The 14,461-nt window shown below is 38.7% G+C and overlaps 1 protein-coding gene across 3 annotated transcripts in view; it reads left to right on the top strand.

The window, feature by feature from the left end:
- Nucleotides 1-2,302: 2,302 nt before the first annotated feature.
- Nucleotides 2,303-14,461, top strand: part of CCNT1 (cyclin T1) — a 36,659-nt gene continuing 24,500 nt past the window's right edge. The window contains exons 1-3 of one of the 3 annotated variants that reach the window (XR_004384939.1): nucleotides 2,303-2,604; nucleotides 4,320-4,401; nucleotides 11,403-11,531. Coding sequence is in view for 2 of the 3 variants with exons in the window: in XM_032876910.1 (XP_032732801.1) it covers nucleotides 2,444-2,604; nucleotides 4,320-4,401; nucleotides 11,403-11,531 (372 nt within the window). In the remaining variant the exon portion in view is untranslated. The remainder of the gene's footprint in view (nucleotides 2,605-4,319; nucleotides 4,402-11,402; nucleotides 11,532-14,461) is intronic. The other 2 variants (XM_032876910.1, XM_032876911.1) reach the window with 2 other exon arrangements.

Here is a 14,461-nt window from a genome sequence, read left to right on the forward strand (position 1 = left end):
CCACTGATTACCACCCGCATTGCCTAGAGCTTAAGAGATACCAGAACTTGTTCTTGGAAAATTGGTATACTCATCCAGGACAGCAAATTCAAAATGGAGCTGTCAATCCAAGAGTTTAAATGAAGGACCAGGGGCACCTGGGTGGCTCAGATGGTTAGGCGTCTGTCTTTGGCTCAGGTCATGATGCCAGGTTCCTAGGACTGAGCCCCTGGGTCAGGCTCTCCGCTCAGCAGGGAGTCTGCTTCTCCCTCTCCCTGTCCCCCTGCTCACATGCTCTCTCCCAGAAAAATAAAATGTTTAAAATAAAAATGGAGAACCAAACAAAGGTCAGAGAAATAGGCAAGAGGGTTCTGGGAGAAATAATTTTGGTTGTTTAAAAGACAATATAATTGGGACTTGGGTAGCTCAGTTAGATGTCTGCCTTTGGCACAGGTCATCATCCCAGAGTCCCTGGTTTGAGCCTGCATCTGGCTCCCTGCTCAGCAGGAAGTCTGCTTCTCCATCTCCCTCTGCCCCTCCCCCCAGCTCATTTTTTCTCTCAAATAAGTAAATCAATCTTTTTTTTTTTAAAGATTTTATTTATTTATTTGACAGAGATCACAAGTAGGCAGAGAGGCAGGCAGAGAGAGGAAGGGAAGCAGGCTCCCTGCTGAGCAGAGAGCCTGATGTGGGGCTCGATCCCAGGACCCTGGGATCATGACCTGAGCCGAAGGCAGAGGCTTTAACCCACTAAGCCACCCAGGCACCCCAAGTAAATCAATCTTTAAGAGACTATAATGACTACATATTTAAAAAAAATGCTTATTCTATTAAAAGGAACACACCTGTGACATTAGTTAGATGTTTGAAATCATTATTTTTTAACGTTATAACTTGAAATAAGTCATTTAAATCTTCCTGAACCTCAATTTTTCTGGAGTAAAATTTAGCTAATGCTAATTATAGGTAGTATAGGGCAAAGGAGGGCCTGAAATGGAAGGAAATATGTCTGAGAATGAATCAGAATCAAACTGAGTGGGAGCAGCCATGTCTAAAATGGAAAAAAACTCAAAATATTATGAAAGACAAAGGATTCTAATACTATCCCAATTTAATCAAGGTAAATTGTTTCAGAAAAGCAAGAATACAGTTTGCTAGAATGGAAAGAACAACGGAATTAGACCTGATTTAAAAATCAAGACTTACAAGCAGCGCAGCATAGGGCAAACTACTTAATTTCCCCAAGCCCTGGTTTCTTCCTTGCATGGTGCTGTAACCATTTATTTGACAAATATTTATTGACTACTAGGGCCAGGACTGTATTAGGTAGGTGCCATTGATACATCTCAATTTTAATATAATAGAATAAAGACTCATAATATTTACTGAATGTTTTCGATGTTCCTAGGTGCCAGGCACTATTACAAAGGATTTTAATTAATTATAGCTTCATTTAGTCCTTCCCACAACTTAAAATGTAGGTACTATTGTTATTATTTACATTTATATGTAAGAGGCACAAAGAGATTAGGTATCTTGCCCAGGATCAAACAGGCATCAGGCGTTCCGCTGGGAAATTTCTTGATGGAGGACAGGAACTTTCAAGTTCTTAGGTGTGCAAGGTGGAGGTAGAAGCTTTCCACAAAGGAGCAGCTTTAGTTCGCTCTCTACAGAACGGGGGTTGAAACGTTACTACCTCTTGGGGTTGCGTCTTTTAAATGAAATAGTGTATCAATAATGTGCCTGGAACATGGTAATCACTAAACATTGTGAATTAAATTTCATTTCCTCCCGTTGAATCACTGTGGCGAAGCACAGGACTTTTTTCAAGGCTTTAGGTAAACGTTGTAAAAAGCTTTGCAAATGGGCAGTTTACACTGCTACCAACAACGTTAAGAGCTTTCTACTTGCTTTATATTGTGATATACGTTAGGGCCACTCTCTGATCACTTTTTTCTGTTTTTGACAGTCTCACCTGTTCTCTGTCAAGCTCGCGATCTCCCCCATTTTCTACCGTCACCTCCGCTACAAACGAAGTTCTCCGAGAAACCGCCGAGGGGCGCGTGGGCGGGCGCTTTATCCCGCCACTACAGTCGACTCCCCACCTCGTCCACCACGCGAAAGCTAAACCCCGCTCTCGCGGGAGGAAACGTGGTTTCGAGCGAGAACTTCTACCCCACCCTGCCTCCCAAGGGTCACATGACTGGCGCCTGCGTCCTAGACTCAAGGTTTTTCCCGGTCGCCTACTGGCTGTTAACTTGGCTACAGGTTGTCGCGAGGTCCATTCCGGATATAGACTCTTCAACTACCCCTCCTTTGCGGAAGCCTGTCACAACCTAGCCGTCCACATTTTAGCGGAAGTTCGTCACGTCGCTGTTGCCCCCGCACAGCGGATGTGTGTCGCCGCTTAGGTGACGCTGGGAAGTGCTTGCAGCCTCCGCCGCTGCCTTCTGGTTGAAGCACTATGGAGGGAGAGAGGAAGAACAACAACAAACGGTGGTATTTTACTCGAGAACAACTGGAAAATAGCCCATCCCGTCGTTTTGGCCTGGACCCAGATAAAGAACTTTCTAATCGCCAGCAGGCGGCCAATCTGCTCCAGGACATGGGACAACGTCTTAACGTGTATCCTTGCGGCCTAGGCCTCTGGCCTTGGAGTCAGACCCGCCTTGCTAGGGCTTCAAGGCCTCAGGCTCTGTCAGGGACGGAGGAGAGAGGAGGTGGGCAGGGGCTGAATGTCTAGGTGAGAGAGCCTCCGATGGGGCGGGCTGAAGTTCAGTGTTGCGCCAGGGAAGCGAGGCGGAGTTAATTTCCCGCTCGCTCACCAGTGCCACCAGCGTTGCTGGGAATTCGTATCCTTCGCAGCTTTGTGTTTTAACCAGCAGTTCTGGTCCTCTTTTGTTGTGTTCTGGTCTCCTGGTTTGGTGACTTAGAGATAGTACTTTTCTGCTATTCCCCAGGGGTTTGGTGGAGGTTTCACTGTTGATGGCTGCTTTTTGAACTTAGTGTGTAAAGACAGTTTTGAGAAATTCAGGAGCTGTAGGTCTTAAGAAGAGAGGGTGGCCTAGAATTAATGCTCCAGCTATGGTTCAAAATCGTTCCTTCCACTTACTAGCTGTTTAAGAAACCTGTCAAATTCTTGGTTTTCTTGTCTGTAAAATGGAGTGATAACTCTTGCATGTAATTCTGTACCTAAGAAAATGCCTGGCACTCATGTTCAGATGGTAGCTACTGTAAAACTTACAGAATTTCAGAGGAGGGAAGGATGTCCATTTCTGTTTGTAAGGATATAGACCCAGGGATCTAATGTTTTAAAAAACAGTTTACAGAATGTTGAGTTTTTAACTTACTCAGAGTTCTGATGTGTACTTGTTTTCTTTATATTTCAAAGATCAGATAATTTAGTGATCCCCCCCTCAAGTATTTTTGTCAGAAAATATGCTCACTTTGTAGCAGAGAAAGCTTATATAGTTATAAAGTTCTTTCCACTCTGGAAATGAAAAATTATTTTTGGGTGAAGCTCCTATTATAGTGTGTGGCTGGCTGTAATGTTGTACCTTAAAGTTGTGCTCACCTCAAAAGAGGTGTCCTGTTTATTGAGGATATTTGATTTGTTTCCCAAGCATTAGGTCAGTACTAAGTTAAATTTCCTGTTTGAAATTCTGTTTTAGTACATCTAGCCCTTTTTTATGTGTGTGTTGTTATTAAGGTTGTTGACATCTTGGGACCACAACCTCTTCCCTGAATAACCCACATTGTCTCTGAGGGCTTTAGAAGTAAGGCATTTAAAATTTTGTCAGTGAATGAGTATCAAATTATTCCACAGTGTTTCTTCTCCCAGGGATCACCATATGAGAAGGCTTAGTTGCCACACACAAGGGAGACTGAAAAGTTAATTTTTGGAGCTTAGAAAGTGAGTAGATAGTAGAGACATACCTAGGGGCCAGATCAGGGAGGGTGTTAAAAGTCACGCGAAGAGATATCCTGAGCTAATGGATCATCACAGCAGGATTTTCAGGAGGCAAGTGACAGGTTTAGGTCTACATAAATTTTTTATATTCCTTGATCCACACATGCTAAGAAGCTTGGTTGTTATCAGTTCAGCAGATTTACATACTGAATACTGGTTGTGGGTAAGGCGTTATGTTAAGCGTCAGTTGGTGGTTAATAATTTGGTGAAAGGAAACAGATTGGCTCTTTAATTTGGAAAATTAAGTGTGATTTTCATTTAGAACAGTGTACTGTGCTTAACTGCATGGTCCTTTTGGGAGGATATATAGGTTGTATTTTTGGGAGTTGTTCTGCCTGCCTGTTTTGGGGCCTTAACTTTAACATTATAGCTCACAATTGACTATCAACACTGCTATAGTATACATGCATCGATTCTACATGATTCAGTCCTTTACACAGTTCCATCGAAATGTAAGTATTATTACTATTTTGTATAGCGTAATCATTTTGTGATTGATTGCAGCAGCTTCCTGTGTGTGGGGGGTGAGGAGGTTGATCTATGTTGCTGAACTGGGATTTGAAATTTAGAAAATAGGACTGATCACTTTCATTGTGTGTCACACTGAATCCAGTCTTCCAGTTTTTCATTAAACTGTCTGGTTAGTTATTTGGTAGGTTTAGTGCATCTTTAGGATAGATGGATTCTCTAATAAAGAAATAGATAATTGAACACCACCATTTTTGGGTTGGGAGAGGAGCATTAAAAGGGAGATGATGCTTAATTTAAGTGTAACTTTTGAAGTGGTAAATAGTAATGTAGCCACAGGAAAACAAGTGAATGTAAGTGATTTCGATTTTCCAAAAATCTTTGATAGAATTGCAATCAGTGACTGGTTAGAGAGGGAAAACACATTATGTGATGATGGGGGGCGACTTTTAAGACAGGAAGAAGAAAATAATAGTAATAAAGGGATTTTTTTTTTCCTGGACAGAATTGTAAATAGTGCTATTTTCAGTTTTGATACCTGAAATGGTCCTATTTAACATTATTATAAATGACTTTGAAGTGAGTACATAGTGATATCCCGGTTGCAGGTAAGACTATATTTGTTTAATTAAATCACAAGGTAATAGGGCTAAACTTGGTGAAAACTTAAGATGGGTTTGTGAGTCAAATATTTCTTCCCCCCCTTTTTTTAAAGAAAGGTTGTGTTTTGAAGAAGTGTTTAAGACTTACCCTTAGGATGATAGGCTTTGAGCTCTTTAAAAAAAAAAAAATTATTTATTTATTTGACAGAGAAAGATCACAAGTAGGCAGAGAGGCAGGCAGTGAGAGGGGGGAAGCAGGCTCCCTGCTGAGCAAAGAGTCCGATGTGGGGCTCGATTCCAGGACCCTGAGATCATGACCTGAGCTGAAGGCAGCGGCTTAACCCACTGAGCCACCCAGGTGCCCCTGAGCTCTTTTTTTTTTAATGCCATGGAAAGAGAATCTGTGAAGCTAGATAGTGCTCTTGTAATATAAGTTGGCATACTCAGTATTGGGAGTAACTGTACTGGAAACCCTTTGGATCTGTGGATTAAGTATTCCCAATTTTTATCCAGTCAGCTTGGCTTTCTCCTACCAGTAGACCTCTTACCTCCAGCCATGCCCTACCACTGATTGCAAGAAGCAAGTTTATTAAGACAGAGAAAAGCATTTAATGAGGATATCTGTCTGATAGCTCTATAATAGAAGGTGGTGGATAAATAATGACATTTGAGGAGGAAGTCCATAGCTGTCTTGCCAATTCTTTTTTTTTTTTTTTTTTTAATTTATTTATTTGACAGATAGAGATCACAGGTAGGCAGAGAGGCAGGCAGAGAGAGAGAGAGGAAGCAGGCTCCCCGCCGAACAGAGAGCCTGATACGGGGCTCGATCCCAGGACCCCGAGATCATGACCCGAGCTGAAGGCAGAGGCTTTAACCCACTGAGCCACCCAGGTGCCCCATGTCTTGCCAATTCTGAATGTTATTTGTGTCTTCCCTTTTATAATGGTAAAGATTTGAAATCTAGGATGAAATACATCTCAAATCTGTTTGTCCACTTTGTGCACATGTATATTATATACTTCTGCTTATATCTTTTAAGTTATATTTTTCCTTGTTTCCTGTGTATTAAGCTTAGCAAGGACAGAGACTCACTTTTCTGTGTATCCTCCGAAGCACCTTCAGTAAACTTGAATGAATGAATGAATGAACTGGTAATTATCCAATAAATATAGAGAGATTCCAGTGGATGACATGAGCTTTTCCAAAATACAGTGACTTTTAAAATTGGGGATTGTCGATCCTCTCTAGAGAATTGATTTTAGGCACATTCTGGAACAGATCAAAAATACCACCCTTTAATATCTTAGTTTTAAGACGTGATAAATCCAAGTTAAATTTGAGAGGACTTAATACATTGTTGTAGCATTGATATTTGTCCTATCAAGCTCCTGTGCATTTTTCATGTTATTTTTTTCTCATTATAAAGGTAATAAATACTTACCGTAAAAATTAATATGGAAATGTATAATGTAGAAAGTGAAAGATCCTCTGTAATCCCACCCTCCAGGGTTAACCATTGATAAATGTTTTGTCATATAGTGTCTTGGGCATTTTTGTGTGTAAATACCTAGTATTTATGTATTTCTATTAAAAAATAATTTGATTATACTACTATTATGTGAATTGCCTTTATTAGTTAACAGTATATATTGGATATCTTTTCATAGTGGTTTTTCATTACAGTTGACCTTTGAACGAGGTAGGGGTTGGGGTACCTACCTCTACACAGTTGAAAATCCACATGTAATTCTTGACTCCCCAGAAAGTTAACTAGCAGAAGCCTTACCAATAACACAGTTAACACGTATTTGTATGTTATGTGTATCATATACTGTATCCTTACCAAAAAATAGGCTGGAGAAAAGAAAATATTAAGAAAATCATGAGGAAGACAAAATACAGTTATAGTGTATTGTATTTATAGAGAAAAAATCTGCATATAAGTAGACTGACACAGTTCAAACCAGTGTTGTTCAAGTGTTAGCTATTTTATTTTTTTTATGTGTGTTAGCTGTATTTTAAATGGCCACATAGTATTTCTTTGTATTGTTACCATTTATTTCACCTCCATACTGGCGGATATTTAGGTTGTTTGTAGTTTAGTAATTATAGATAATGTTATATAATATTGGTATATATATTATGTGACTTACATGATTGTTTTAATATAAATTCCTATAGGTAAAATTACTGTGTCCACAGGGCTGCATTTAAAAAATTTTTGTCCTGTCAGTTTGCCTTACTGAAAGATTGTATCCGTATACATTGTTTTGTTGTGTGATTTTGCCCTACTGAAAGATTTTATCGGTATACATTGTTTTGTTCTGTCAGTTTGCTTTATTGAAAGATTATATCAGTATACATTGTTTCCAGCAGTGTGAGAGAGGGTCCTTGTCTCTGCATCCTCACAAATAACGTATTTATTACATCAGGAAATAGTAAGTTTTAACTACTTGTTGTGCACTTGGGATACAGCGGTGAACAAGATAGAGGGCATCCTAAATTATTTTCTTAATTTACCTTTTTTTTTTCAATTAGTGAAGTCAAGCTTCTTAAACCTATTTAGGTCATTGTTCTTATGAAATTGAAAAATCAACTTAAAAATTGACTTGATTCTCTTTGCTCCTCTTTTATTCTGATTTTCTTATTTATACGAGCTCCTGTATGTTAGGGCTGTATGTCATGTGTTGGGAGTACTTTCCTCATTTTGTTCTATTACTTTGTTCATAGAGTTTTGAAGCCTAGAACTCTTGCCTTTAAAAACTTTTTAAAAAATTTTTGTTGAGGTATAACGGTAAAGCACAAAAATCTGAAATGTGCAACTTGATTACTTTTTGCATTATTATTATTATTGTATGTATATGTAGCCATCACTGGATGAAGATAAAGTATATTTCCAGCACCCTGGAGGATAGAGAACTTGTCTTTCAGTGGAAATAAATTTTATTTCTTTAGTGGACATGATTAAATGACTAATTTTCATTTAATTTTTGGCATTGTATTTTTTTTTTTGAGAAGAAATTTAACCTCATGAATTGAATTTCTAAATGTACTGTCTTAAATGTTTTCAGAAGAGGGAGTGTAAAATTAATGGTGAGCAACTTGGTGTGTTTATGTAATATTTCATATATTATGAAATTGGGTGCTGTATTTTAATACCTAACAGATTTAATTGGGTGTATTTTATTCTGGTTAGCTTATCCTTAAGGGGTCAAGCTTAGTGGTTAAGAGAATGGGCTCTGAAGTCAGACCTGTCTGTCTAGGTTTGGATTTTGTGAATTGCTTACTAGTTATATGGCTTTGGGTAAGTTACCATAGGCCTCAGTTTTCTCATCTCTTCGGAGTCAGTAATAGTGCCTGTCTCCTAGAGTACTTAATAAGATTTATTAGTTTATTAGAGAGAGTGCTAGTGGGGGAGGGGCAGAAGGAGAGGGAGAGAGAATCTCATGTAGACTCTTCATTGAGTGCAAAGCCCAGGAGTCCCAACTTGGGGCTTGATCCCATGATCCTGAGATGATGACCTGAGCTGAAATCAACAGTTGGACACTTAACCAACTGAGCCACCCAGACACCCCCATGGTTCATATGTATATATGTATGTATGTATATATATATATATATACACACACACACACACACACACACATGCATATATATATATATATATATATATATGTATATGATTTTATTTATTTACTTGACAGAGATCACAAGTAGGCAGAGAGGCAGGCAGAGAAAGAGAGGGAGAAGCAAGCTCCCTGCCCGATGCGGGGCTCAATCCCAGGACCCTAGGACCATAACCTGAGCTGAAGGCAGAGGCTTTAACCCACTGAGCCACCTAGGCGCCCCAATATTTAAATGAATTAATTTACAAAGTGCCTGTACATAACGAATAAATACTAGGTGGCATTTTTATTCTTTTAAAATGGAGAAGATCTTAGATTCTAACCTGGTATAAGAATTCCTCTTAGAAATTGCCTTTGATAGGAACATGCTTGAGCAAACTGGCTTGGTAAGTGATTCCATGAGGAGCAATGAGTATTTACATGGTTGTGCAAAAATTAGACTGGAATTTACCTCTTGCAGTCTTCCACTTAATGAGTTGTTACCTTGCCTTCTTAGCCATTGTTTGTACACCATATTTTAATTTGTGCCTTTTGAATATATTGTTAGTTCCTTGAAGACAAAGTTGTAGGCTAAAAATCTTAGTGTTGTCTTTAAGTAGTTCTTTTCCTTTCTGCTTTTCCCTATCAGTTAAAAAGTCCTGTTAATTTTTAGAGTGTTAGCTGTTTTTTCTTTATATAGTCATCATAAAATTGAAAGAAGAGAGAGAGGGGCACCTGGGGGTGGCCTCAGGTGGTTAAGTGTGTGCCTTTGGCTCAGCCCATGATCCCAGGGTCCTGGGACAGAGCCCTGAGTTAGGCTCCCTGCTAGTGGGTGCCTGCTTCTCACTCTCCCTCTTCATGCTGCTCCCCCTGCTTGTGCTCGCTCTCTCTCTGGCAAATAAATAAATAAAATCTTTTTTTCTTTTTTAAACAGAGAATAAAAGAGGAAATGATGATATTCCTGTAGCTAACTGCTCAGAGAGAATCCTGTTGACGTTTTAGAATTTTTTTTCTTGGCACACAAATACATACACAAAGATTTAGTGAAGGCCTGTTAATTTTCTAAAATCATGCCTGCGGTTCCCCCCGTTTTTCTACTGCTAATGCCTACTCTAAACTTTATTTCTTAATGCCTGGATTACTAATTTTTTTTTTATTTTTTAAAATTAACTTTTAATGAGTTTCATTCTTTCCTCTTTTTAGGCCTCCCTAGGACTGGATATGTCTGTCCGTCTGACCTTCCTTCCTTTATTAAATATTTTATTTATTTGAGAGTATGTGTTTTTTAAGATTTTATTTATTTATTTAACAGAGACACAGTGAGAGAGGGAACACAGGCAGGGGAAGTGGGAGAGGGAGAAGCGCTCTCTGCCGAGCAGGGAGCCCGATATGGGGCTTGATCCCAGGACCCTGGGATCATGATCTGAGTCGAAAGCAGATGACTGAGCCACCCAGGCGCCCCTCAATGTAGTATGCTCTGATTACTCACATCTTGTTCATGCCTATCTTCCTCTGGTTCTGCTTTGTTTATCCTGAGGTCTAGCATTATATATGGAGTTTGCTGCTTAAAACTGCAACAAACATGAAGGAAGAGAATTATTGCTGTGAATTGGATTTGTGGATAAAAATCTCTTCCAGCGAAATAGCAGATAGCAGCAAGGATATAAAGAAGTATTAGAATGCCTATCAGTTCTACTCTATAAAGTGAAATAGATGCTTAAATTATATAAAATTATTTATCATATTTCTTTGACTCCTGGTTCTTGCCATTGCCATCTTTGATTCATTGAAATATTCTTAAGATTCTGTAGAACTTCTTCTGAGATTTCTCAGATCCCCACCAGGCTACATTTATGTCATACTGCTCTAATCTGTTAACATTGTTTTGTGACTAAATTTGTTGTTTACTTGTGTATTGGCTTGAGATTTTTTTTTCCCTGTGTGCCTTTGTATAACATCTTGAATATAACACTATTTTAAAATTCCCTTTTATAAGATTTGTGTTCCCTCCATATATAAATATACTCGAGATGATTCACATACAATAAAATATATCCTTTTAAAGTCTGCAGTACGCTGAGTTTTTGTTGTTGTTTTAAAAGATTTTGTTTCTTTTAGAGACTGAGCATGAGCAGGGGGAGAAGCAGAGGGGGAGGGAGAGGCGGGGGGAAAGAAAATCAAGTCAACTCCTTGCTGAGAATGGAGGTGGACATAGGGCTTGATCCCATGACCCTGAGATCATGACCTGGGCCAAAACCAAGAGTTGGACACTTAACCAACTGAGCCATCCAGGTATCCCAAGTCACTAGTTGTTAATATATTCACCAAGTTATGCAGCCATCACCATGGTCTAATTCCACAAAATTTACATTGCCCCAGAAAGAAACTTCTTATGCATTCATGGTCACTCCCATTTTCCTGTTCTAGCCCCTGGCAATCACTAATCTACTTTCAATTTGCCCCTTGAAAAAAAAGTATATAGAGGGTTATGATATAAACTTAAAGAACTTCATTTTAAATAGAAAACCAACTATTTACATCTAGTCGTTTCTCACATAGATTGCTTTCAACGAGAGTTTGTTGAACGGTTGATTTTTGGGAGTGGATGGATATAGATTAACAGATATGAAAGGGGATGGCATTTTAAGGAGAAAAGGCATTACTGAGAAGTGATGAAGTTGGGGCAAGCAGGGAATTTGGTTTGAGACTTAGGTCTTTTTTAGATCTACCTTGATCTAGGAATAAATAATGAATGTAATTTATTTTCTTTCCATCCAGTCTGTGGCTCCAGCGGCCTTATTTCTAGCAGCTAAAGTAGAGGAGCAACCAAAAAAATTGGAACACGTCATCAAGGTAGCACATGCTTGTCTCCATCCGCAGGAATCACTTCCTGATACTAGGAGTGAGGTAGGGGATTCATTACACATATCTGTTTTTCTTTATTTATTTTGATGGTAGCTTAGTTTTGTAACTTTGATTTACTTAAGTCTGAGTGGGGCCTGTTGAATTTTTAGTTTTTATTTTTCCTTTACAAAAAACATCAGAAACTATGGCAAAAGTTAGTTGTATTCATATAGTAAAATTGGAAAATACAGAAAAACAAAAAAGAAAATGTATCACCTAGGTATAATTTGGACCATGGATATGTAAGTGATCATTATTATTTCTCAGTTCTTTTCTATGAATAGCTGCACACATATGTATTTTTATGTCTTTTCCACTTATTATAATATAAATATTTTCCCATTTTAGTCTCCCTTTTCTGTCTCTCTCTCTCTCTCTTTTTTTTTTTTTTTAAGATTTTTAAAATTTCTTTGACAGACAGAGGTCACAAGTAGGCAGAGAGGCAGGCAGAGAGAGAGAGGAGGAAAGCAGGCTCCCCGCTGAGCAGAGAGCCCGATGTGGGGCTTGATCCCAGGATCCTGGGATCATGATCTGAGCTGAAGGCAGAGGCTTTAACCCACTGAGCCACCCAAGTGCCCCTCCTTTTTTTTTTTTTTTTAAAGATTGTAATTATTTGAAAGAGCCCATGAGCTGGGTGGGGCAGAGGGACAAGCAGACCCCCTACTCAATGGGAAGCTAGATGTGGGGGCTCTATCCCAGGATCCTGAGATCATGACATGAGCCAAAGTCAGACCCTTAACCGACTGAGCCACCCAAGCATCTCATGAATAATATTCTTACCAATAAATTTTTGTTATGGACTCTTCAGAAAAATGAGTCCCGTCATTTTTTATATTTATTTATTTATTTATTTTTTACTTTTAAAGAAATTGCAGAAGTTAAAGAAGTTACATATGCTTGTTAAAGACAACCCAAATATTCAAGAATCATTTGTAGTAAAAGTTAAAGCTCATCTCCCCTCCTCCTGGCAGGATGCTGCTGATTATAATTTCAGTATATGTTCTGTCAGCCTCTATCCTGTGCATGTACACACAGCTTTTTTTCCTTCCATCCTTCCTTGACTTTCTTAAAGAAGGGAAACTGTCCTGGCTTTTAAGTCTGTTGTTGGGGAGTGATGAGTTGTGAGAAATTTTGAGGTCTGACATTTGTGTTTAAACTGTGGATTTCTGTTACTAGATTATTTAAGTCTCTTATGTTGGATGCATGAGTCATCTTTTATCAAATAGATAAATTTACATGTTCTCATTATATTGGAGAAGGTGGTTCTTTGTGGGGGGTTATTTGGTTGCTTGTTTTTTATAGATTTATTTATTTGAGAAAAGAGTGCAGGGAGGGGCAGGAGAGAATCTCAAGCAGACTCTGTGCAGAGTGTGGATTCCCACAACCCTGAGATCATAAGCTGACCTGAAATCACAAGTCAGACACTTAACCAGCTGAGCCACCCAGTTGCCCCTTTATTTTGATAATAGCCCCTAATTATGTGAATTGTTTCCCATAGCAGGGTTTTGATTGCCCTTCGTTTTCTCTTGGGTACAGCAGTAGCTCTTGTTGAGAGTTACTGCCCTGGGTTTTTATTTTGGTTTTAGACTAGTAAATGCCCTTGGTCCATAGGACTGACCAAATGAAACAAAATTTTGTTTTAACAGAGTAAAACAAAAAATAATTTACTTTTTTTCCTCTAAGATATTTATGTAATTTCTCACCTGAGTTTCTATTCCTTGTGAGATGGGGTATCTTAGAGGAGGATATTTTCTTCACTATGTGGAAAGCAGTACTAGCATAATTTAAGTCCTTATTGGACTTGATTCAAGATCATAAAGCTAGGTGGAAAGTTCACTACACTATAGATCTAATTCTTGCCCCAAGTCTCATTCTCTGACCTAGAGTTCTAGACCATTGCTGTCCAATAGAAATACAGAGGGAGTATGTAGAGTCATGTATAATTAAAAATTTTTAACTTTTCATTGAACTTCATTTAAAATCTTCATTAGAAATAAAATCTTCATATAAAAGAAGGTGAAATTGGGGCACCTGGGTGGCTTAGTCTGTTAAGTGTCTGCCTTCAGCTCAGGTCGTGATTCCAGAGTCCGGGGATCAAGCTCCGCATCAGACTCCCCACTCAGTGGGGAGCCTGCTTCTCCCTCTCTCTTTGCCCCTCCACCCCCGCTCATGCTCACTCTCTCGTGCTCTCTTTCTCAAATAAATAAAATCTTTAAAAAAACAAAAAAATGAAAGGTGAAATGAATTATGATATTTTATGTTAATATATTTTATTTAATCCCATTTCAGCATAAAATCAGTATTAAAACATTAATGAGGTCATTTACAATATTTTTTAATTAAGTCTTCAAAACTTGGTGTGTGTGTGTGTGTGTGTATATATATTTTTTTTTTTTTTGTAATTTTATTTACTTACTGGACAGCACATGAGTGGAGGAGGGACAGAGGGATAGGGAGAAGCAGACTTCACACTGAGTGGGGAGTCAGATGCGGGGCTTGATCCCAGGACTCTGGAATCACGACCTGAGCCAAAGGCAGATGCTTAACTGACTGAACCACACAGGCATCCCAGTTTGGCATATATTCTATTGAACATCTCAATTTAGGCTAGCTACCTTTAGGTGCTCAGTAGCCATATGTTGACAATGGCTGCAGTATTGACTGGTACAAATCTGAGAGAAATTTTTTTTTGTTGTTTATTCCCTTTTCCTTTGAACTCTTCTGATTCTTAGAAATCTAGCATTAGCTGGGAGGTTTTGTCAGGAGTCAGATTTTTGAAATTGCCTACAGTACCTTAGGAAGGGTCTACAGTGTATTTTGATGATGTTGAAAAAAGATGTATGTATCTTTAATTATCTTGTGTCTGCATCACATGAATTTAAAAAAACCTAAAATGTTAGTCTTGAAATGAACCAACTCTCTGGTGCCTTTTC

Source organism: Lontra canadensis, unplaced genomic scaffold (assembly GCF_010015895.1).
Source record: "Lontra canadensis isolate GAN:19392208 unplaced genomic scaffold, GSC_riverotter_1.0 scaffold59, whole genome shotgun sequence".
NCBI classification, from domain to species: Eukaryota; Metazoa; Chordata; class Mammalia; order Carnivora; family Mustelidae; genus Lontra; species Lontra canadensis.